Source organism: Gossypium arboreum, chromosome 5, assembly GCF_025698485.1.
Source record: "Gossypium arboreum isolate Shixiya-1 chromosome 5, ASM2569848v2, whole genome shotgun sequence".
NCBI lineage: Eukaryota > Viridiplantae > Streptophyta > Magnoliopsida > Malvales > Malvaceae > Gossypium > Gossypium arboreum.
In genome coordinates this window covers 36214246-36240763 of record NC_069074.1, presented here as the reverse complement: position 1 = coordinate 36240763, position 26518 = coordinate 36214246, and the positions used below count along the sequence as shown (strand labels likewise).

General features: G+C 33.0%; 1 protein-coding gene and 1 pseudogene across 1 annotated transcript; both read left to right on the top strand.

Moving 5' to 3' along the window:
• Positions 1-1109: 1109 nt before the first annotated feature.
• LOC108478899 (putative disease resistance RPP13-like protein 1) lies at positions 1110-3059 on the top strand. The gene is made up of 2 exons (XM_017781354.2): positions 1110-1714; positions 1817-3059. Exons 1-2 carry the CDS (start codon positions 1394-1396, stop codon positions 2837-2839), a joined length of 1344 nt encoding a protein of 447 aa, XP_017636843.1. The 5' UTR covers positions 1110-1393; the 3' UTR covers positions 2840-3059.
• On the top strand, positions 2984-5086 carry LOC128292652 (putative disease resistance protein At3g14460; annotated as a pseudogene).
• The last annotated feature ends 21432 nt before the right edge of the window (positions 5087-26518 follow it).

Genomic DNA, 26518 nt, shown 5'->3' with positions numbered 1-26518 from the left:
CCATAAGTCACGATTGATAAGGTCTTCGAGTGAGGTTTCTTTGTGGATTAGGTCATTCAGAGATCCGAATTGGTCCATTAAAACAACAATGGATGATAATGATTTGTAACTGTGGGGTGAGAATGTGCGAGGTAAGTTTTATTTTGGTTCAAATTTCGTCTTTTTTTGTTTCAAAAACATAAAAAAAAGTTATGTTAAAATAAATGGAAAACATAGAAAAACTATATTAAAAGAAATGAAGTATGTAACCACCGGGCCAAAGAGAATGCATTAATCACCGAAGTGATCCTGCCTTTTTCAAACCTATTCTCAATTTAAACTTGTTTTATAAATATGAATATTTTATATTTAATCAATTAAAAACTAATATTAACTTAGCAATGGATAATAAATCAACAATCTTTGTGTAATAAATAAACCTTCGTAAAACACTTAATAAATTAACAACATTCTAAAATATGTAATATTAAGTATGAACTATTCCCATATACTTAATATTAAGTATTAACAACATTCACATATACTTGTTGTCGAAGCGGATTAGAGAGACATCTATTTATGAAAAATCGATTTTTGAACAAATACAATACAAGATAATTAATAAAAATATTGTTTTTAAATGAAAATATCAAATACAATCAAAACTAGAGAGTTGAGAGACTTGATAGAATTTAAGAGAGTTGAGAAAGTTTGTGAGAGTTGAGAGAATGATGTGAATGAAAAAAATGAAATTTGGGGGTATTTATAAGGTAAAAAACACTTATCGTTGGAATTTTAATTTATTTTTACCCTTGGCGCGGCAATATTTAAAAAATTGTTGCTTTTTGACTATCGAGAGAAAACAAGTCCAACTAGCCGCGTTTTCTTGACATATATATAGAAAGTTCGTCCACTTAGATGTGCTTTTCATTTATCTCTTAAAATCGACTTATTTCTCTAATTAATTTTAAAATAAACTTAAATTTCTAATTAATAAAAAATGTCCTTTAGCCTAATTTAGGCTAAATTATCTGTAAACAAACAATTATGGCTATAGAAAAATAGTGTTTTTTTTTTATGTTAATAAATATTAAAGAAATTTAAGGTACATGATTTATTTATTTAATTGGATCACAGGTGATTTTACAAGTCCCGTTAGCAATGATGAAGTTCTTCCATCTTTATTGAAATTAAAGTATTTCAAGTTAAAAGCCTTCCCCTTTTCATCTTCATCTCATATTTTCACTCTTGCTCTCCTCTTTTCTATTTGCTTTCACTTTCACTTGCTTTCTTCTGTTTCAAATCCTTCATCTCTGCAACTTTCTTCACTTGACTTTACGCACTCTTCTTTTCCATTGTTTGCATTTACTTCCTTTAAACATTTCTTTGCAAAACAAAAAAGAAAAAAAAAAACATGGCTATGGTGGGTGAAGCTTTTCTCTCTGCTTCCATTGAGGTGCTGCTTGATAGGATTGTTTCTGGGGATGTTCTGTGGCTTATCAAAGGAAAGAAACTTGAAGCTGTGCTGCTGAAGAAACTGAAGCCAACCTTGATGTCGGTGAAAGCAGTGTTGGATGATGGTGAAAATAAGCAGATTACCAACCCAAATGTCAAAAGCTGGACTGATGAGCTCAAAGATGCTGTTTATGATGCCGAGGACCTCCTGGACGAGATCTCTACTGAAGCCCTTCGGAACAAGATCGAATCCGATTATCAAACTACTGCTATGAAGCAGGTTAGTAGCTTTTTCTCTTCTTTCAATCCTTTCAAAGATGGGATGCAGTCCAAGCTGGAGGAGATCCTTGAGTGACTACACTATCTACTCAACCAAAAACAGGTTCTGGGTCTGAAAGAAAGGTATAAAGGAGAAAAGGCATTTCAAAGAACGCCTGCAATTTCTTTGGTGGACGAGTCTGATGTTTATGGCAGAGATGATGAAAAAGAAGAAATAATGAAGTTGTTGGATCCTCAAAATCTGTCTGAAAATCAGATAGCTGTGATTCCCATTGTGGGTATGGGCGGGCTTGGCAAAACCACCGTTGCCCAATTGATCTACAACGACCCCAGAGTGGATAAATGGTTTGACCGCAAAGCATGGGTGTGTGTTTCAGAGGAATTTGATGCTTTCAAGGTAACCAAAACCATTCTTGAAGAGATCAAATGTAGCTGTGACGGAAACCAGAATTTAAATCAGCTTCAACTTAAACTCAAAGAGCAGCTGTCGGGAAAGAAATATCTAATCATTTTGGATGATGTTTGGAACAAGAATTATTTTCATTGGAAAGACCTTGCAAGTCCCTTCACTTCTGGCGCCAAGAATAGCAAGATTATTCTAACAACACGTGATGAAAACGTTGCAGCAATCATGAGGAGCGTTCCAACATATCATTTAGATGTGTTATCAGATGATGATTGTTGGAAGTTATTTGCAAAGCATGCATTTGATGGTTCAAGCCCCACCAAGCATCCAGATCTGATGGCAATCGGGGAAGCAATTGTTAAAAGATGTGGCGGTATCCCTTTGGCTGCAAAAGCTCTTGGAGGTCTTCTCCGTTGCAAACCAGATGCTTATGAGTGGAACAAAATTTTACATAGCAATTTTTGGGACATTCCAAATGATGCAACTAATATTCTTCCAGCGTTGACATTGAGTTACCATTATCTTCCTTCCCATTTGAAGCGATGTTTTGCTTATTGTTCAATTTTCCCTAAAGATTATGAATTTGAAAAGGAAGAACTTATTCAATTATGGATGGCTGAAGGTCTTTTAGAGCTTCCCAAAGACAATGGAGATCTGGAAGAACGGGGGACCGAGTACTTCAAAGATCTAAGAATTGAGGTCATTTTTTCAACAATCTAAAGGAAAGAAATCTTGTTTTGTCATGCATGATCTAATTAGTGACTTTGGCTAAATCTGTAACCGGAGAGTTCATTTGCAGATTGGAAGGTGGTGGTGGTGGTGGTGGTTCTTGTGTAATAACCGAAAGGACCCGTCATTTGTCTAATGTCCAAGAAAAATATGATGTGCGACAAAAATTTCAGAGTTTAGCTAAAGCAAAGGGTCTGCGTACTTTCTTTAATGTTACGTCTTATTCTTATATCTTTGAGCCATATGTTAGCAATGTGCTAATGCATGATTTGACGGTGAAATCAAGCTTACGAGTGCTTTCATTGGCTGGGTAGACAAATATCAACAATTTGCCAGAAGATATTGGTAATTTGAAGCATCTACGAAATTTGAATCTCTCAAGAACTTTAATCAAAAGGTTGCCAAACTCTTTGTGTCCATTGTATAATTTGCAAGTATTAAAATTGCGTGGATGCGGTGACCTTAATGAGTTGCCAAGAGATTTGGAGAGATTGATCAACATGCTTTATCTTGATATCGAAGGAACAAACTTAGCAAGGATGCCAGAAGGAATGGGTAAGTTGAAAGATCTTCGAATGGTAACAAATTTTGTTTTAGGCTATCAAACTGGGTCAAGCAGTAATGAGTTGGGAAAGCTCAAGCATCTACGTGGAAGACTTTCCATTTCGGGACTAAAAACTGTTGCATGTGCCATGGATGCCAAAGATGCCAATTTGAAGGATAAGGTGGACCTTAAAAAGTTGGAGATGAGATGGGGTAAAGATGATGATGTTGATGGTGATTCAAGGAAAGATGATGATATTGATGGTGATTCAAGGCATGATAGGGAAGTACTTGAACAACTAAAGCCTCATACAAATTTGGAGCATCTTGTTATTCAAAGTTACAAAGGTACGAGATTTCCGGACTGGGTGGGGCATTCTTCCTTCTCAAATATAGTATCTTTGAGGTTACATGATTGTAAATTTTGCATATCCTTACCGCCGCTTGGCCAATTATCATCTTTGAAATCTCTCTCCATTTATTGAGTGGAGTGTTAATAGTTGGTGATGAGTTCTACGGGAATGGAAAAGCTTCAACTAAGCCATATCAATCTCTTGAAATGCTAAGTTTTGAGAATATGAAAGAGTGGGAGGAATGGTAATGTCGGAGTGATGAAGCTTTCCCTCTTCTACAAGAGCTATGCATTAGAGATTGTCCAAAACTAACTAAGTCTCTTCCCAAACACCTCCCTTGTTTAAAGAACCTGGAGATTGTAGATTGTGAGAAGCTTGGAGGCTTGCTTCCAACGGCCCCAAGCATTTTGGAGCTTGAGTTAGACAAGTGCGATGCATTGCAGTTGGAGCCATTGACTTGTGGGCATCGGGAGTTGGAAATTAGAGATTCGAATATGGATGATTCCGTATTGGAACAAATGTTGCAACGATGCACACTTCTCAAAAACTTATGTTTGTGGAATCGTTCAGAAATTAGATCCCTTCCTGAAGTTAGGGTGCCCATCACGCTGAAGCAATTTAGCATCAATTCATGTGAAAACTTGGATTATTCCAATATCTTCTTGTATACACCCCTTGAATCCTAGGAAATAGGGAGTGGTAAATGTTATGGACTGGAACTTTCCCATGAGGATCGTTTCCTATGGTGAAGCGTGTTAATATTTGGGGATGTGAAGACTTGAAGTTTATTAGTGCTGCTTCAGAGGGCGGTCACCACCAGCATCTCAATTCTTTGGATATATATTCATGCCAAAAATTGATATCTTTTGAAATTGAAGATGGATTAGCTGTCACCAATTTGACCCGACTTGTGCTTTCCGGTTGCGGAAGTTTAAAGTCATTGCCAGAGCAAATGCAGTCCGTCTTTCCATCGCTGGAGGTTTTGGAAATAATTGGATGTCCAGAAATAGAGAGGGTTCCAAAAGAGGGTTTGCCCTCCAAATTAAAAGAAATTAGAATCGGAAGCAGTGATAAACTAATTGAGAGCTTGATTAGGAAAAGAGAATGGAGTTTGCATACACTCCCTTCTCTTACATTTCTCGGAATCGAGGGTTCAAAAGTAGAGATGGAGTGTTTTCCAGATGAACATCTGCTTCCCTCTTCTCTTGCATCTCTTAGGATCTTTTCTCTTCCAAATCTAAAGAGTTTGGAGTATAAGGGGTTTCAACATGTTAGAATTAAGTGACCCAAATTCTTATTTAAATAAAATACGATGGAAAATAAAATAAAAGTAAAATCCATATAGAACTAGACTTCTTTTATTTTATTTTAGAATAAGGTTTTTAAACCTTATTAAACTCCATCTATTTTATATTGATTAGGATAAGGTGTTTCAATCCTACTAGAATATGGCTTTGCAAGCCTATAAATAGACATAGTCTATTCCTCTTGTATTTGAGTAAAAATTTTCGACATAGTGAATTTTCTTCTCCTCTCGCCTGTGGTTTTTTTCCGAAAGGGTTTCACGTAAAATTTTTGTGTTCTTTATTTTTATTTATTTTATTCTATTTTATTTTTCACAAATTGGCATCGAGCTTCCGGGTTATTCATCTCGATCACGGTAATGGCGTCTTTGAAGTATGAAATTCATTGTTGGATCGCAACACCGATTTGCGTTGTGGCAAATTAAGATGCAAGCGCTTCTTGCAGATGGATCTAGAGGATGCCCTGCTAGGATAGATAAGATGCCTTCGACATTAACAGATGAAGAGAAGAAGCGTAAGGATCGAAAGGCATTAACACAATTACATCGCATTTGTCCAACGAAATTTTGCGGGATGTGATGAAAGAGAAAACCGCCACGCATTATGGAAGAGGCTAGAACAAATATGTATGTCGAAAACTCTAACAAGCAAGTTGCATATGAAGCGGCGTCTTTATGCTCATCGTTTGGAGGAAGGTGCGTCGTACACGAACACTTAACAAAGTGTTTAAAGAAATTCTCTCAAACTTGGAGGCCATGGAGGTTCGAGATGATAAGGAAGATCTAGGGTTGATTCTACTTTGTTCGTTGCCCCCGTCTTATTCAACCTTTAGAGACACGATTTTATATAGCCGCGAGTCTCTCACAGTTGATGAGGTTTATGATTCTTTAACCTCGTATGATAAGATGAAGCATCTTGTGGTTAAACCCAACTCTCAGGGAGAGGGTCTCATTGTTCGTGGGAGACAAGACCGGAATGTTGATGATGATCGTGGTAGAACACGAGAACGGAATCCTCGTGGTAAATCTAAGGGTAGATCGAAATCTTCAAACAGAGGTAAAACTTGCAACTTCGCAAGAAGAAAGGGCACATTAAATCTGAAAGTGCTATAAGCTACAAAATAAGATTAAAAGGAGGCTGCGAATCAAAAGGAAAACAGCCGGAAAATTCCTAGTAAAGGCGATGTTGTAGAAGACTACAATGATGGTGAACTTCTAGTTGCTTCATCAATGATTCTAAAGTGGCGAGGAGTGGATACTTGATTCAGTTGCACCTTCCACATGAGTCCCAATCGGGATTGGTTTACAACTTATGAAACGATGATCAAGGTGTTGTTTTGATGGGAAATAATGCTTCATGTAAAATCGCAGTGTTGGAACAATTAAAGTTAAGATGTTTGATGGAGTTGTCGAACACTTAGTGACGTCGGCATGTTCGAATTGAAAAGAAATTTAATTTTGTTGAGTACTCTTGATTCAAAAGTGCAGATACACACCGAAAGTGGGGTTTTAAAGATTTCCAAAGGGTCCTTGTTGTGATGAAAGGGCAAAGAAAGATTGCCAAGTTATATGTTTCTGAGGTTCTCTTATTCGGTGATGCAATTGTCGCTTCCTCTTCCTTGTCGATGATGATATTACTAAACTTTGGCATATGCGCCTAGGGCATATGAGTGAGAATGGCATGGCGAATTAAGCAAAGAGGACTTCTTAATGGGCAAGGAATTTGCAAACCGAATTTCGTGAGCACCTGTGTTTTGGGAAGCAAAAGAGAGTTCGATTCACTAGAGGAATCCATAACACGAAGGAAACGTTGGAGTATATCCATTCGATCTGTGGGGCCGTCCGAGTGCCTTCGAGAGGTGGAGCTAATTATATGCTAACCTTTATTGATGATTTTTCCGAAAAAGTTTGGGCGTTCTTCCCGAAGCGAAAAGCGATGTGTTTTCCACATTTAAGTCTTGGAAAATTATGATTGAAAAACAGACGGAAAATAGATAAAATACCTCCGCATGCACAATGGCTTAGAGTTACGCTCGATGAGTTTAATAGATTGTGCAAGTCGAAGGGATCATGAGACACTTGACGATTCGTCATACTCCACAACAAAAGCGGCGTTGCGAACGAATGAACGAACGATCATGGAGAAGGTTCGATGTATGTTGTCAAATGCCAACTTCTCAAGTCATTTTGGGCGAAGCGACCTCTCATCATGTTTTTGATCAACCGATCTCCATCCGCTGCCATTGAGAAAAGACTCCACAAGAGGTATGGTCCGGTAATCCCGCTAATTATTCGATTTAAAGATTTTTGGGTGTCCTGCGTATGCTCATGTTGATAATGGAAAATTGGAACCGAGATCCATTAAATGCGTTTTCTTGGTTATAAAGCTGGTGTAAAAGGCTATAAGTTATGGTGTCCTGAAAATAGAAAAGTTGTGATTAGCAGAGATGTTGTTTTTGATGAAACTGCTATGCTACCTAACTTATCTCTTAAAGACTCTTCCAATAAAGAAAACCAAAAGCAGGTGGAGCATCGATTAATCTGAATCAACTCCTCAAACCAAGACAAAAATTGAGAATAGAGTTGCTTCTTCACCGCAATACTCTATCGCCAAAAACAGGACAAGAAGAGAAATTAAACCTCCAAAGAAGTATGCCGAGGTTGATCTAGTTGCTTATGCTTTAAATGTGGCTGAAGATATAGATGCGAATCAAGAGCCATTTAATTATTCGAGGCGATTAGTCATGAAGACTCGAAAAAGTGGATGTTTGCTATGCAAGAGGAGATGGAATCACTCCACAAAAAAGAACATGGGATCTTGTAAAACTTCCTAAAGGTAAAAAGGTCATTCGTTGTAAATGGGTGTTTAAAAGAAAGAAGGACTCGAGGAGTTGAAGAACCCGGATATAAAGCAAGGCTTGTTGCAAAGGGTTACATCAAATTCCGAGTGGACTTCACAGATGTGTTCTCTCCGGTTGTTAAGCATAGTTCGATTCGAGCTTTGCTTGGTATTGTTGCCATGCATGATTAGGAGCTTGAGCGAGTTAGATGTAAAACTGCATTTTGCATGGAGAACTTGAGGAAGATATTTACATGCAACAACCGGAGGGTTTTATAGTCTCGAAAAAGAGGACTATGTTTGCTTGTTGAAAAAGTCCCTTTACGGTTTGAAACAGTCACCAAGACAAGGGTACAAGAGGTTTGATTCCTTTATGACTTCTCATGATTTCAAAAGAAGTAGTTTTGACAGTTGTGTCTACTTTAAGAAAAAGCGATGATGGTTCTTTTGTGTATCTACTTCTTTATGTTGATGACATGTTGATAGCAAGAAAAGATAAAGAGAGATAAGAAAGGTTAAAGCCCAACTAAGTGAAGAATTTGAGATGAAAGATTTAGGACCAGCAAAGAAGATACTTGGTATGGAGATTCTCGAGAGATAGAAAAGCAAGTAAATTGTACCTAAGTCGGAAGGGGTACATTGAGAAAGTTCTTTGCGAGTTCAATATGCAGAGTGCTAAGCTCGTTAGTACTCCTTTAGCGACCATTTCGGACTTTCATCGGCCTTATCTCCTCAATCGATAATGAGATTGAGTACATGTCACATGTTCCATACTCTAGTGCAGAGGATCTCTCATGTATGCTATGGTTTGTTCACGTCCGTTTATCATATGCGATCGGTCAGCTTAGCGATACATGGCGAATCTGGTAAAGAACACCGGAAAGCGATTCAATGGATTTTAAGATACTTACGAGGCACTACTAATGTTTGCTTACAGTTTGGAAGAACTAAAGATGGAGTTATAGGGTATGTTGATGCTGATTTTGCTGGAGACCTTGATAGAAGAAGATCTCTCACAGTTACGTCTTTACAATCGGAGGTTGTGCAATTAGTTGGAAAGCCACTTTGCAAACTACGATCGCTTTGTCTACCAATCGGTCGAGTACATGGCGATTCTTGAGGCTTGTAAAGAAGCTATTTGGTTGAAGGGACTATTTAGTGAACTCAATGAAGACCTTCAAATCAAGACGATGATTTTGTGACAATCAGTGCCATCTTTCTTACAAAAGATCAAATGTTTCATGAGAGAACAAAACACATTGATATTCGGTATCATTTTGTTCGTGATATTATTGCTCGTAGTGATATTGTTGTGAGCAAAATTAGCACTCATGAAAATCCTGCAGATATGATGACTAAGTCACTTCCTATAACCAAGTTTGAGCATTGCTTAGACTTGGTTGGTGTTCATTGTTGAAGTTAAACCCTTAAGGGGTTTTTGGAAGAGGTGAAGAACTTGTTTATTGAAAGTTCGCGATGAAGAACTTGTTCATTGAGAATTTGTGTCAAGGTGGAGATTGTTAGAATTAAGTGACCCAAATTCTTATTTAAATAAAATACGATGGAAAATAAAATAAAAGTAAAATCCATATAGAACTAGACTTCTTTTATTTTATTTTAGAATAAGGTTTTAAACCTTATTAAACTCCATCTATTTTATATTGATTAGGATAAGGTGTTTCAATCCTACTAGAATATGGCTTTGCAAGCCTATAAATAGACATAGTCTATTCCTCTTGTATTTGAGTAAAAATTTTTCGACATAGTGAATTTTCTTCTCCTCTGCCCGTGGTTTTTTTCCCGAAAGGGTTTCCACGTAAAATTTTTGTGTTCTTTATTTTTATTTATTTTATTCTATTTTATTTTTCACACAACACCTCAGCTCTCTTTGCAAGTTGTATATCCTTGAGTGTCCCAACCTCCAATCCATGCCCCCAAACATGCTTCCACACTCTCTTTCTTATTTGTCTATCTGGAATTGTCCCAAGCTCCAATCCATGCCCCCAAACATGCTTCCTCACTCTCTTTCTTATTTGTCTATCTGTAATTGTCCCAAGCTCCAATCCATGCCGCCAAACATGCTCCCTCCCTCTCTTTCTCATTTGTGCATTCGAGAATGTCCTTTGCTGAAGGAACATTGTGAAAAGGATAAAGGTAAAGATTGGCCCAACATTTCTCACATCCCTGTCATTCAAATTGATGAACAACTCATCATATAAAAGGGGCAGTGACTGAGAAAACAAATGTTCTGACGCAGGTATTTCCATTCATTTTTTACTTTCATGACAAATGTATTTTTTTTTTAAAATAGAATTAGATCTACTAAATATGTTTAACTCAAGGAAACTTGTTTTGGTTGTCATCCAAATGAAGGTTTTCTGTTTGGACATTAATTGGATCATCTTAGAATCCAAAGGTAATTAAGGTTATTATTATTATGCTTTAAGGGAAGTTGGGATCATAAATGTGGGTGATTGGTGGGAATTGGATAATTTCCAATCGCAGCTTTTCGAGAATTGGAGTTGATGGAATCTTGAGGACCTGTTTATGTTAATTAATAACTTGTTGCTTTTATCAGCCTCATATGCATTGCTCAGACATAAACATGAAGCAATTAGCTTAAACTTGGTTGTGAAGGCTGAAGGGGTTTTTAGTTGAATCATTTTGGCTTTCAACTACTGCCCATGTTTACTCACACCTTATATTATTTCTTATAAATATTATTATTTATGTTATTCTAATAATAATAAATAAATTGTTATAATTTACATATAAAATTTATATGTATTAAATTGGTCGTTTTTAAAACTTGAATAACATAAGAAAATTTGAAAATGCAGAAGTCCCTAAATTTTTACTTGAAAACACGAAGATATCTTTTTAAAATGTAACCATTTTAATTAGTTAAAAATAATACTTTTTGAAAATATAAAACACCTAGGTTGCAATTTTACCTTTTACTTTTCCATATATAAAGCTAAATTCTTTCCTTTAATTCACTTCACGCGATGGGTTAAAAAAATCTCTTTTCAATTACTTAAAAAAATTAACATGAATTAATATATAAGCTTTGTGATTATGATCTGTCAGTCAAGTATCAAATGTTTTAATTTATTTAAGACGATCAACGTTGAGAAGGTTAGCAGTGTTTCTCCATTTTATTTTTAGAATCTATAAAAGTTATATGAAAAGTATTTTTGTATTTAAAATTACATAAAATAACATCTACCATAAAAGAATATTATATTTTTTATAATCAATACTAAGGCTTAGCTAAAAAATTCATATTTTTTTCTGCTTTTGTAAAACTACTTCAATTGCACCCTCATTAGCTTTATACCTTTAAATATTTGGACTACTGGTATGAAAACTCTACGAATTTAATTGTACTTGAGTTGCGTCTTTCTAGTTTGATCGATTTATTCCATATCTATATTTCTCAATAGATTTATTCAAGATCCTCCTTTTATTTCATTATTTCAATAATAATATTGAATGTAAAATCATTATCGACCATTTTTATTATTCAGTTTCATATTTTCTCAAATTGACATAACTCATCAAGATCTCTTATTTTCATTATTTTAAAATTCAGCTTTAGATTTTTGATTCTCTCCTGGTGTTTTACTTATTAATTATGTCTTGAGTCTTTTATGGAGCACTCTCCTCTACTATATGACCATCTAGAAGAATTTTCATCTTTGGAACCGATCAATCTATTATGTATTCTAACTAATTGTCCTATTAGGACTTTAATTCAAATTAAAATAATAGATGATATATAACACTTGGTTATTTTCATTAACTTTGTAAATATATTTAACAGTTAACTTGTAACGAGTTATCCTTATTGAACTTCTAGTTTAAATTACTCTTCCCCTAACTCATTACAAGTTATTATTTCTCCCAATAACTCATTACAAGTTATTATTTCTCTTCCCCTAATGTCGGGAAAACTATCGAATCAAAATTATAATCACAAATCATGTCATAACTGAATCTCGAATACATTCAAAACATCTAATAATATAAAGAAACTTTTAATTAATATATATTCTCAACTTTCTCTTAGGATTCACTCATCTTTGTATATTGTGGTGGAGAAATTGGAACATATACGCACATACAAAAATTCAAAGGTGAGAAATACTTAGTTCTTGATTAAAAACCAATTGTAATGGGGAGTATTTATAATTTATTGGCTTGATGTGCACAACATGTAAATCAACACAATCTCATGTTGAAATAGGAAGTTTAGTTCTCATAAGTAATGGTTTAGACATTAATTAGAGGTATTTAATCAATAATTTCTCTAAACCATTATGCGCAAACTTTTACAAAAGTTTTTCAAACTCAATCAATAAAAGATTGAGATATAAACTCATCAGTATTAGCAAGATGAATTGTCTTAATTGCATGATCTGAAATTAAAATTTAACAAGCAATATTGCAAACGACAGATTACAAATTGATAACACATATGTGATTATTTTGTAGATGCATCTACCAAAATCATATAATATTAAAATCATCCATATGGTGAATGAATGAGCCCATATTCTTTTCAGAAATGCAAGACAATAAATCTCAACTTTAACTAATGGGTTTCTAATAATAAATTTTCATTGAGAGCAAGCAACACATGAGAATTCTTTGAAATTAAAAAATCTTCTAATTCTTTAATGAATGTTCATATGAATTCTTAATTACTTTTCGCATCATATATGATCTAGGATGGTCTAACTGATCACGCCAAGTAGTAAATGTATTTGTACTAGTAAACTTTTGGTTTACTTTAACATGTGTTTCATCAATTGTACTAAATTGTAACAAATTAATAATTTTACTATCATTCCTTTTATTTTGTATACACATATATATAAATGCTATTGTGACATTTACTACTGGAAATGTTTAAATCAATGTGAATATTATAATTTCTCTAAGTCAACAAAATAAATATCCAAACTATTATATGCAATATTCGCTTCAGGAAATCTTGTATTAGCTACCATGATCCACAATCATGCCATCCACCTCAAATTTCTGAAGACTTGCTAGCCTCTTATGCGTGTGCATTTTGTGTATTATTCTAGGCTAAAATGTTGAAGAGGAGAAGCTGTAGTTTTGAATAGAGGAAAACCTGGTAAACTTTTTTATTTCCAGCGTAAATTTTATCTTTCAATAATTGATTATCATTCATAGTTGACACTGTGTTAATATTCTCTCTGTTAACTTTTAACATTATCCTGTGTTTCATGTGATCTTGGACATTTAGTTTACTTTGGATTGAGAAGGCAACATGGAAATCAAGGATGCATGTGAGCTGTTGCCATCAATAAGACATGTGACTTGGTTGATTTTTTTGAATATATCAATGACAGATTTAGTTCATGCAGAACCTCATGGCTTAACAATGTTGAAGGATGATCTTAAGGTAACCAACTCTTCACATTATCCTCTACTTCCATGTGAATTTTGATATCTAGTATGTTCTTCTTGTGAATTTAAATGATAATAGAAAGGTTGACTTCTGCAATTTTCCTTTTTAGCTTGGAAGAGAATGAATAACTTCATCACATAGGTACTTTCTCTTTTAAATGCTTACATGACCGTAATACCTATCTTGTTGGGACTCCGGTGTGAATACAGGAATGCTTCTGACACTGGTATGCTCAATTTTTCTCTTAGATTTCCATGAATTTAGAGAATCCTTGGAGGATCATATTCTCGTACACTTATTTGGAAATACATCAGATGTTGGACACAGATACTTCAAAGGAAAATGATGAATTGAAGTAATGTAGATTTGAGGTATGCCGTGCTTGCTGTTACTTGTAAAGACTTGATTGCAAATTTGAGTGCATTATTGAAACTAACGTAGAAGGTTGGTTTTTTCAAGATTATCCACCATGAAAATTTCAACCGCTATTCCACTGGCTTCAGCAAGAGGTTGCATGTGTCTGTAACAAGTTGGTTGAATTTTGGATTGTGAAAGCAACATGGAGGATGATCTTACATTCTTCATACTGGTCAATGATTTGGACATCAATTTCGTTTTCGTTGGAACAATAAGAGGTCAATAACAACCACCATCCACCATCTGAAGGCCATGCTGCTGCCAAGAAATCCTTCTTCAAACATTAAAGAGTTATTTTACTGTGATTCGAATGTGAATGTCAAATACGAAAAAGTGTTTAATCACGAGAAAAAGGTGGAAGATAATCCATTTTTAACACATTGCGTATTGCAGAATTTGAAACTGAAATGCTTATGTGATTGATACAAATGTGGGTTATTGTTCCATACAAAAGTTAAGTTACAATTTCATTCCCTTCCCTATTTGATAATTTCTTGTAAACTTTTGACTAATTTCGTCTCCATAAATTACTGTACTTGTTTGGAGCTTTTAATGACATACATCTATGTTTTTCAAAGTGAAATGTGAGTTGCGGATATGGATTTGTATGTTATATGAATATTTTCAAGTTTTTTTTTTCATTTATTTGAAGAATTTTGGAGGGTCATTAGATAATTTTTCCCATTCTATAAACGTCATCCACCATTTGAAGTTGATGGGATCTCCAATTCCAAACAAGATGTCCATTTGGAGGCATCATGTTTTCCCATTTAATGAGTTTGATCAAACATTATGTGGTTTTATTACAAAGAAAGTGGAGGAGCTTTTACTTTTGTACTCGTATATATGCAAGACCCCTGTTTGGTTTCCTATAGATTTACATATAGGATATCTTTATATTGAAAAACTTTAAAAAAACATTCACATTTTATATACATATCCTATATTTTGATAACTCTAAAAACATATTAAATAAAAAGTAAATGAAGAAAAGCTGAGAGAGTGTCAGTTGGGATAAATATAGGGTATGTACATTGTTATATTATATAAATACTAGTTATCTTTCTTGTGAAATGCACAATTATTTTATTTATATAACAATTGAATAAACAATATTAAACTCAAGATATACAAACCAACAACACATGTAGTTAAATCATACGAGAACCAATCAAGTAGACTTATCTATGAAGGATAAAAAAGACATACTTTTAAGTTGCCATTAACCAAAAGTCTCAATCTAGTACAACTAGCACAAAAATATTCGGTCATCGAAGTAACGAAAATACCGTACCAACATAGCCATCGATCTATAATATGAAAAAGAAAATACGTGTGGGCTGATAAAAGATTTGCATGAAAGCTGCAGGTGGATTATTCTTCACACGTTACTTCTATTTGTTGTTTTGGATTGAATTAAACAATGATGAACATCAATAAAAGCTTCTTTCATTTGAACAGTTCCAAGTCTTTTCTTGCAGACATTGCCTTGGGCTAGTCTTCTATAAACTGCCATCCTAATGCATTTTAAGGTTAATGTTGTTGATCAATTTTACTTAGCGTAATATATAATAAATTTAGCTTTTAAAGTTCACACATATTCAGTTAATTTAGTCTTAATTTAATAAAAATCATCTATCATATATTTATAATTTATAATATCTCTTTATATATACACGAGTTTGAAGAAACTTTGTTAAGTGTAGACCGCCATAAGTCACGATTGACAAGGTCTTTGAGTGAGGTTTGCTTGTGGACTAGGTCATTCAGAGATCCGAATTGGTCCATTAAAACAACAGTGGATGATAATGATTTGTAACTGTAGGGTGAGAATATGCGAGGCAAGTTTTATTTTGGTTCAAATTTCGTCTTTTTTTTTTTTTTCAAAAACATAAAAAAAAAGTTATGTTAAAATAAATGGAAAACATAAAAAAAACTACGTTAAAAGAAATAAAGTATGTAGCCAGCGCAACCGAACCTAGACGTTAGACTCGGGCCGAAGAGATTACATTAATCACCGAAGTGATCCTGCCTTTTTCAAACCTATTTTCAATTTAAACTAGTTTAATAACAGTGAATATCTTATATTTAATCAATTAAAAACTAACATTAACTTAGCAGCATAAACCAACAATCTTTGAGTAATAAGTTAACCTTGCCTAAAACACTTAATAAATTAACAACATTCTAAAATAAGTAATATTAAGTATGAACCATTCCATCCATATAAATACCTATAAATAACATGCAGCCTAATTAATGTAATTAAAAGCAATTGTCCCATACCACGGTTGTAAAATAAAATGATAATTGTAATAATAATAAGTCATTGGTGAGAACAAGTCAAGACCCTCCACATGTCGAGTTTGCGTCCTAATCCGTTGAGTTATCTGAAAAGATGGAAAATAAGGGGAGTAAGCTATATATGGAAGCTTAGTGTAAGTCCTACAATAAATCAATTCAATATTTGATCATAAATATTACGAATAGCAATCAATTTCACATCAATCAATTCAATACAGTAATTCGGGTTCGCTACTGAAACAAGCGAACATCAACTTTCAATCATAATCAGTCGGATAGATTCATTTATCAAATCATTATATCTTTCACAATAACCATATGCATATTTAACAGTTCAATTGTTTCGATATATACCTTTCATGAGTATGCTCAATGTATCATACAATGATTGCTTAACATTCCGTTTAACAATAGGTAATCCTACCATCGAGCACTAAATCACACCAAATAACCGCTCCTCCAAACATATCAACATATACGTGGACAAAGCCACCAAATTTGTAGTCAAGCTGCCAGATCATATGCATTATTGGCCAGTACTCTATAGTCTATAATGAGGAAATGTAGTAAAGTAGAGCCAGAAATGGCATGACATATTTTCACAGCCGCCCCTTGTATTGAAAAAAGAATATCCCAACACAAGCTTGTTAGGCATTTCAATGAATACCAGCAGCGGTTTTAACCAAAACCCTTTTTTTTTTTTTTTTGTTTAGGGTCGTCTAAATAATTCACATCATTTTCCCAATCTCTAATTTCTCCAAATGCTTTTGCTTTCTTGTTGACGGAATCTCCTTAAATTATATTGTCATCTTCAACACGATATTCACACATTTGAGGAATATAAGTAAATATATAATAGGCACAACTATAAATAATCATATAAATTAGCACATGAAAATGCATTTTTTTTTATGTCAACCTAATCAAATATTGATTTCACAACTCATTCAAGGATATCAAAATGCTGCAAAACGAAAATCGTTAGCACTGACAGGAAACAAAAATCAATTTAGCGTAAATAATAAAAGAACCACTGCTTTAGAAGCAAATCAGTCCTGATTAGTGTAATCGTGTAGTGGATTTCGCCCTTTAAGGTTAACACAATACTTCAATATTCATACAGCTGAATAAAGAAGGTGGAACACAATTTGTATTGATTTTCTCACAAAAGAATCGGAACTAGAAAATAAAAGCTCTAAAAGAAACAGACGTGCTACAGGAGAAAAGATTGTTTGTTGTTGTTAAAAATGAGAAGAATGATTTTCTGAAGGAGCAAAATGGTAAAATAACAATATCAGTTTCAAAAAATAGCAAAAGATTAATATTCAAAGAACACCACCAATATATATAATACATCAAAAGTACTAAAAACATCAAAATAAATATTTCTCAACAAATTGAAAATAAATTTTAAAAATATATATACTTAAATAACACTAAGATAGATGCAACTTAACAAGTAAATATCTCTAAAATAATAATAAAATTAACAAATGTCTTTAAAATAATAATAAAATTAACAATAAAATAAATTTTATACAATATCCAAACAATAACAATAAAATAGTAGCAACATAATAGTAAAATGGTAGCAAAATAGGAGAAAACAACAAGAAAATAATATTAAAAAAAGTAGATTTTTTTTCCCAATGCCTAGCCCATTTTTAAAACGAGCCTTATTTTTTTCAAAACCCATTTTTCGAACCTATATTTTTACTTAAACCCTCTCACATTTCAAACAGGCTTTCGGCGAATCCGGGTGGCCCGACCCATGATCAATTCTATATCACATCAATATAGTACTATAATTTAAAGACATATCACATCAACATAATATGACTTTAATTTTGAGACTCACCTTGTAAAAGAATAATAATTATTCTGAGCTACGGAAAAATATAAAGGGTTGTAATATGGAAAAACTAGATTCCATGGAAAATCATGTTACTTTTGAATTTTGATTTTATATATACCATAAATAGAAAATAGAAAATTTAGGAAATAATGTAAATGGATTGTTTGATAAAAATAAAATAAAACTTTTGATATTAAGTTTATTTTTATTTTAAAATTATTATAGTTGTTGAGATTTGAATTTGTAATTTAATATTTATAATAAAAAAACTATATTATTATGTTGAAAAGAAATAATAAATAAAAATTGTGATTTTACCATTGAAATAAAAACCTTAACCGGTTTGGCATGAGATAAATTCATATATAGCTTTATGCCACTGAAAGCAAATAAAACACTATGACCTACAACTTCCACTTTTCTTTTTCTTAAAAGTTAATACCTTGGTATTACTGGCAACGACACCAACCTCCAGGTTAGTTTCCGGTCACCAATGTTTCCATAATTATGTTTTAGTTTTTAATTTCACTCTAATAGTTTGTTTTTTTTTTTTAAATAACTATGATGAACTCTACTTTTTCTAAAAGTATTTTTAATCTATTATATTTTCAGTTTTTAGTAAAAGCGGTGGTGGTTTTAATTTTATCTATAGTCATGTTCTAACGTAATATATGAGATTTATCAAGTAAGGATGTCACCAAATCTATTGGAAACTCAGAGAACATTGTTGGAAAAGTATTCATAAAATTGGACTCTAAAATGTAGAGAATGATAAACCATTTGAAACGTGACTTTTTATGTATATGATGATGCATATTAGGGCTTTTGATAATGGTAGGGTTAATATGTAAATATTAGCATTTTGATCAAGGTGATGGTTATTGATAATTTGTTGTTTCTCTTTTATTTGGGTTTTTTTTTACAAACGGTGACATTTGTGCATAAGTTTATAATGTTTGTGCATAAGTTTATATTGTTTTATGTATTGTATGCCTATATATCATATTAATGCATTTGATTGTTTGTAAGAAAATGATTGTATGAAATATGAATGCTACATTATCTTATATTCCTTAAACCAAATAAATTTTAAGAAAAAAAGAAAAAGAAAACATGTCCACACATAAAAACTTACTATTAAGTCAAGTTGTTATTCACTTTGTCGTTTTAATGTTTTTTTTTTCCTTTTTCTTATGAACTTTTTTTTCAAGTTTTGAGGGGTTTCTTTTTTCATTTTACTTCAATTTGAAGTGAAACTTTGTTATTTAAGGGTGTTGATTTTGTTATTAACTGAATCAAATATTCAAAATTAATCAATTTATATTTTATTTTAAATGGTAATTGAATCAACCTTTAAAGAAAAAATATTATCATCTCTATATGTACGAGTTTGGAAAAATTTTGAACCTACAAAAGTATTCTTTATTTTTAACCATATTACTAAATTCATATTTAAAAATAATATAATTATAAAATAAATATAATCAAACATAAAATAGAGATGGTCAAATTTTGTTAATAGACCTTATACTTTAAGTAAGTTGTGGATTTAGTACTTGTACTTTAATTTAATCAATGTTAACCCGTATAATTATCGAATTGGTTAATCTAGTCTATGTACTTTTTGAATATTGAAGTCATGACCAAATGGTAGTTGCTAAATCTATTCGGTTCAATTCTGCTATTAGTTTTGTATTATGTAAAGTTGTAGATTTAGTCTATATTGTTCAATTAGATCATTTTTTGCCACTATAGTTTTTTCAATCCTAATACAAACAATAGTTGTTAAATTTATTAGTTAGTGTTTTTTTTTTTGTGAGTATGTGAAAATAATAAGCCGATATGGCATTGCACATGTTATAATATGTTTGTCATATCAAACTTTAAAAAAGCATAACTTAACGAATTTGATAGCTTCAATTTGATCAAGACTAAAAATTTAATTTTAAAAATGACTAAATCCACAATTTATGCATATTACAAAAACTATTAGCGAAACTTAACCAATATTATATTTTTATGGAGCAAAAATAGGAATATAATTAATGATTGAACAGAGATTGGTTTTATATTTTAAATTCACATGTGGATAATGGTTTTATTTTCCTGTGAAAAAAGTAATTGTTTTATATTTTGAGGAGTTTAAGAAAAAGAATTAATTAATTGTGAAGTGATTGTGATATTTTTAAGAAGTTTGATAATAATTATTTTATTTGATAGAGTTATACCTTAGAAATAGACCACTAAATTATTTAAAAAGGCCCATTTCTGAGCATATTTATAGAAATAGGCAGATTATACCATTATTTACTGGAAATGGTCATTTTTTGCAAAACACACCTACGTGGCCGTATTTTAGGGGGAAAATGCCAGCAAAGCGCTCCCTTGAAGAAGCGTTTTTTACCACGTCAGTAAAACGCGCTTACATGGAAGCGTTTTGCTAACGTGGAGAAAAACGCTTCATCAAGGGAGTGCTTTGCTGACATTTTTTCAAAAATAACAGGAAAATTTTTTTTTACCGTTGAGGGGTACCAACTGTAAAAAAAAAAAGGTATAAAACCCCCTCCTATTATTTCACACATAATTGCTTAACAATTTAGCAAAAAATCTCTACAATTTCTCCCTAAAGCTCTCAAATTGCTCATTAAATTTAGAAAAGCTATTTATAATTAGTTATTTACTTTAATTATTTTTCTAAATTAGTATTATATTTTTTTATAATTTTAAAAATATCTGATCGTGTTAGCAATGGCCAGGGAATTCATTTGTCTCGATCATAAACATATCTCCGTTGAACAAATGAAAATGGTAACGGTTTATTTTAAAATTTGAATATTATTTAATATTTTTTTCATTTATGTAATTTTAATTTTTGAATATTATTTAATATTTTTTTCATTTATGTAATTTTAATTAATTTTTATTTTATAATTTTTTTTTAACAGTCTGTAGATCGGGTGTTACAATGTTATATTCATAACATGTTTGGTCAGGCATCACCGTTGATAGAAAGTTACATGAGGGAAACGGGTTTTTGGCACGTGACCACTATAGGCCGAGGGTGCAAGTTGGACCCGAAACTCATCAACGCATTAATACAGAGGTGGAGATCGGAGACGCACACATTCCATCTGCCATGCGGAGAGTGTACTATCACTTTAGAGGACATCCAGTTATAATTAGGATTGCCGGTGGATGGGGCCGCACTCACCGGGTTTGTTCAATCTGCTGATTGGGGAGCCATATGCTACGATTTTTTGGGTGCAATTGTGGATAATATTTACGAAGGTCGGATCGAGATGGGCTGGTTACGAGACACATTCCTAGAGCCGGGGAATGATTCGACTGAATTAGAAAGAATATGATATGCTCGGGCATACATCCTTGAGATGATTGGAGGTTATCTGATACCGGACTTGTCATGAAACCTTGCACATCTGAGGTGGCTGCTAAAACTCGTTGATTTTAGAGCAGCTGGCGAACTTAGTTGGGGTCTGCCGTGTTGGCAACATTGTACTGGCCACCGGGAGATGTGCGGGGCGACGCCACCAAATAAAGCCAAAATTGGAGGTTGCCTATCACTACTGCAATCATAGGCTCGGTTTCGCTTTTCATTTTACGTCCTCAAGTGAACCATCCATATATATTCCCACTCATAACAAGGTAAAATTTTTATTTGATTTTATAATTATTCCATAGATTTAAAATAAAATTGTATGCTGAATGTAGTGATGTAAAAATTTCGCTTTGGTCGCTAATTGAGGTGATTTATTGAAAATTTGAAAATCAACTTTTGATTTTAAAAAGGGAGTAGCCACCAATCCTTTTTCTAGGTGTGATCGAACACCTAATAAATCCTCTTTTTTTTAAAAGAAAATTTATTTTTTAAACAAAAAAAAGGCCGAGTTTAGATCTACGTCAAAAGCCAGAGAAAAAAATAGGGTTTGGGAGTCGGTTACGCACAAGGAAGGTATTAGCACCCTCGCGACGCCCAAAATTGGTATCTCGTTAAACATGTGTTGTCTTAATTTTCAAAAATGAGAGTTCAATGTAACATTTATACATGATCTGACCAAAACACGAGAAATTTCAAGTTTTTGGTTTTTTTTTAAGGATGTCCTGTTTTTAACACGAGCTAACGTGATTCACCCAACATAGCGATGAAATCACAGACTTAATGTTAAAATCGGTACGTTGCCTTATTTATTAAAATAAAAATGTTTCTAAAATAATGATAAAAAAACCTGACAATGTTATTGTAACAAAAATTCATAAGTAAATAAACGATGCAAAATAATAAGATGATTAATAAAAAGTATTATAATATAATATTAGGATATTAGAGTAATAATAAATAATATTTACAATAAAAGAAAAAAGTAAAATGTATTAATACCATAATAAAATAATATACGATAAATAAAAATAACAATATGTACAAAAGATATATGTATACCAAATAATGCATAATAATATTAAAATAAAATAATAAGTAACAATAGTGAAAATAATAAGTATAATAATAAATATAATGATATATAAAATAATACTATATATAAAAAGTATATATATACACATATAATAAAATATATATACTAATATTAATAATAAATATAATAGGGTAAAAATAGATATAATAATAATATGTACATAATATGGTATTAAAAAAAAATATATATATATATATAATATAGTATTTAAAAATGTATACATAATTTATATATTAGGAATAATAATAATAGTAAAACAACCATTAATAATGCTACATGAATAGATATATAGTACTAGTATATACATAATATAGTTATAAAAATATATATATACGTAAGATAATATGTAAGAAAAATATATAAATTATATAGTATTAAAGATATATACATAATATATGTAAAAAAATCATATATACATGATATATATATATTAGCAACAATAATGATACAAAAAACAACTATAATACAATACATAAATACGTACATATATACATATATAAATAATAATGGTATTAGAAATATACAATATATAGTATTAGAAATATATACATAAAATAGTATAAAAATATATAACTAATGATATTAAAATATATACATAATAATATATAAAAATATAATATTAAAAATATATGTACATAACATATATAAAATATATATACATAATATAGTATTAAAATATTTACATAATATATACATATTAGAAATAAAAAACATTTATAATAATACTACACAATTATATACATATATATATTAAAGATATATGCATATATAATAAAACATATACTAATATTAATAATAATAATAATATAATAATAATGTTAAAAGTAATTAATTCAATAATAAAGTAATGAAAATAAACAAAAAGGACTAAAATCAAATTAGAACAGAGTTTGGGGGGGGGGGAATCTGAAATAAAAAAGAAGAGAAAATGACCTATTTCAACGCGCACAAATAGTGGAGGGACTAAAAACGAAATAAACCCCTCCAACCAAAACGCGCAGCAGCATTGAGTACCAAATTGGAAAGCGCAACAAATTATAGGACCAAATTAAAATATAATAAATCTAATTGCAAAACCATAAAAAAAGTGGAGGGGCTAAATGCGCAAATAGCCCCTCCAATGAAAACACGCGGATCCTGAAGTTGGAGCGGGTCGGGTCTCGGGTCGGCCATGGGTTGAGGCTCAAAATGACGTCATTTTGATGCCTAGGGCCATAGGCCAAAACGACGTCGTTTTGGTACCCCTATATAAGTTATGTTTTTTGCAAAAAAAAAAATCATTTTATCCTTATTCTTAAAAAAAACCCTTCAAAAATCTCTCTACTCTCCCCTCTCCAAGTCCGGTCATCGGACCGACCATCGGCCGTCACAGCTTCGTTGTCGGCCACCGCGTGGTGGCCGGAACTCCAAAAGGTAATTTTTTATATTTTTTTATTATTTTTTATGTATTTATAATATATGTATTTATGCAAATCAATTGATTCAAAAAAAAATAATAAAAGAAACAAAATCACCTTAGGTATTTGCTTTTCGATTTTTTGGTATCTTTGGTCCTCTGGTTCGGTGTTATACTTGTGCTTTAGTATCACTAGAATTTGCTATTCTCGTTTTTGCTTTTGAAATAGAATGTTTGTATTTTTGCAAAAAATTGCCAAATGTTTCCGTTGAAATTGGCTTGGGCTTTTAAAGCCTATTTTACATGATTTTCTATGCTGTCCTTTCTCCTTTTTTTTTTTATCCTTGCAGGGGATGGGCGGTGGAGGCAGGGGCAGGTGGCCACTTGCACTGATGATGTGACCGGGGCGATTGGGTAAGGTGTTTTAGGGTTTCAGCTTTCTGAAACCCTAAATTTAGCTAGTTGGGCTTGGGTAGTTAGATTGAAATTGGGTTTGGGTAGTGGTTAGGTGGGCTGAAATTTTGGGCTTCGGGTTTTAATGGGTTTAAACTTTGTTTGGGTTGGGGTAGGTTTAGTGGGTTTTGATGTAATGGGTTAAAATTAGCCTACAACACTGAAAATTTATTTAATTAGGTGGAACCATCAAGCGAGTTATGTTGGAATACCTATCGCTCTTGAAGATATATGGCTTCTATTAGACCAGCAGTTGGAAGCGCAAGTATTAAATAAAATATATACACATAAAATAGTCGTTTCATATTTAGTATTTAGTACTTAGTATTATGTATATAACTAATATTTTTATCCTGTTCATATAGTTTCAATGGACACCATACGAGGATTCGACAATACGGGCAATAATTCTGGAAGAATTCTTTCAAAATCCAAACATTTGGCATGTTAAGGTCCCGTTGGTCAACTATTCTATTGTCGAGATGCACAAGATGGATAGAGTATTGCGAAAATTTAGATTTCGACAACCGATTCCTGAGGAACTTGAGGTGCTTAATGACCAGCACAGAATAGACTTACGACAAACGAATACGAATTAGCAGTTATTCTGGTCAGAATATATCAAAATTTTAGAAAACAAGTAATATCATATACCTGATCGCGAACCGATCATTGTCCCAGAGTTAGCGTGCACCCCAGATTACATGCCATGGTTTAGGATCCATGGCAAGCCATATTTGCTATCGGAAGAGCAGAAGCGTTGGCAAATCTGTGTGGAAAAGGAATGATAGGGCCCTTTAAATCCAAGGAGAAGGGGTGATGGCACGGGCCTATCAATTGCACCCACAAAATCACCGGGCTCAATGCCTCAACTGATGACACCCACATCACAACCCTTTCAGATTATGAAAGGTGTGTATCCTAGTCCTTATATGTATACTAACCCTTATATGTTTCCTTTTCCCAGTCCTATATATGCCAGGTTGGAATGCATGGGCCAGTGCATCTTCTTTCCCGATGACTCCGACTTAACCGATGATATATAGGCCATCGTCGCCAATGAGATTGCACGGGGCACCATCAATTAGCTCATTTCACTACCATTCCCCATCGTCTTATGGCTTACAGTACATAAATGCGTCTTGACATTGCTTAAAGCTCCAGAACAGACGTTTGAACACTTGGCATCCACGGAGCAATCTGTCGTTGTAGTACTCAGGGACCGTTTCAAGGTCTGTTATGCAACCTGAGATGTACCTTTCCAGCACTTGACACCACTGCCAAACCTCATTATATGAAGCGTCTCACCCATTATGCATCTTTTCCAACACCTTTTCCTTAGCTATCCAAGCCTTGCGGAAAGAGGGCATGTACCTCATTTGGCTACTAATACTGGCAATTATGCATGACACATAAGTCCTGGGATCCGCCTTCAAAATCGGTAGCATTAAGCTAGTTATTATGCCTGTATCCATCTTGGGATTATCTTATGAAACACCTATCAATGAAGTACGTTAAATAATGCAACATTAAGTAATAACATTATTATTCAAAACCCTAAACACCAAGTGATAATGTACCGACGACACATGTGTGTAGACCTTTGTACTTTTTTTATCTCCCATAAGTCTGTCCTTTTCCTTAAAGAAGCCATGATTTTCTATGAACATGTACCGTCTTGCACTACACACAATTCTTCAAACTTCTCAGATTTGGATTTAACCACGTTGTAATTAACCTCGTGATTGATGTTATTTGTTTCAAAGCACTAAGAAAACTATCATTACTGGAAAACTCCTTACCAACTCCTAAATCACCCAAATACAATATCAAACTTGTACTGTCACGCGTTCTATGTAGTAAATCTGGAAACTCCAACGCATCATCTACCGATATATCGACATTATGTATGTAGACTGGAGGCGAGTATGCCTTGAATCATGAATCTTCTTATTCTTCATCTGAACCCCTTCAACGTCTTTAGGTTTGGATAGAACAGGCTCCGGTTCAAAAAATAATGAAACTTTTACACCATCGGGGCTGTGCTCTCGAGGTGGATCCACATCGGACTCATCATCCAACCTATCATCATCTGCAACGCACGAGGTCCCCTCGCCGGTGGACGTCGTAGGGAGTACGTCATCCCTTCTTGTGGATGTTTCGTAACGTCCCCAACTATATGTGGATTGTCAGCCACTAGAAGTTGATGTCGTTCCCCAATACATATTTCCAGCATCAAACATCGACCCACCAATGTGCATGTCCCATCCACTA

Bases quoted from the DNA above. Each gene is read 5' to 3' on its own strand.
- LOC108478899 (XM_017781354.2), top strand. From the start codon at position 1,394: ATGGCTATGGTGGGTGAAGCTTTTCTCTCTGCTTCCATTGAGGTGCTG. The intron at 1,715-1,816 runs GTTAGTAGCTTT...AACCAAAAACAG, and splicing joins AAACTACTGCTATGAAGCAG to GTTCTGGGTCTGAAAGAAAG.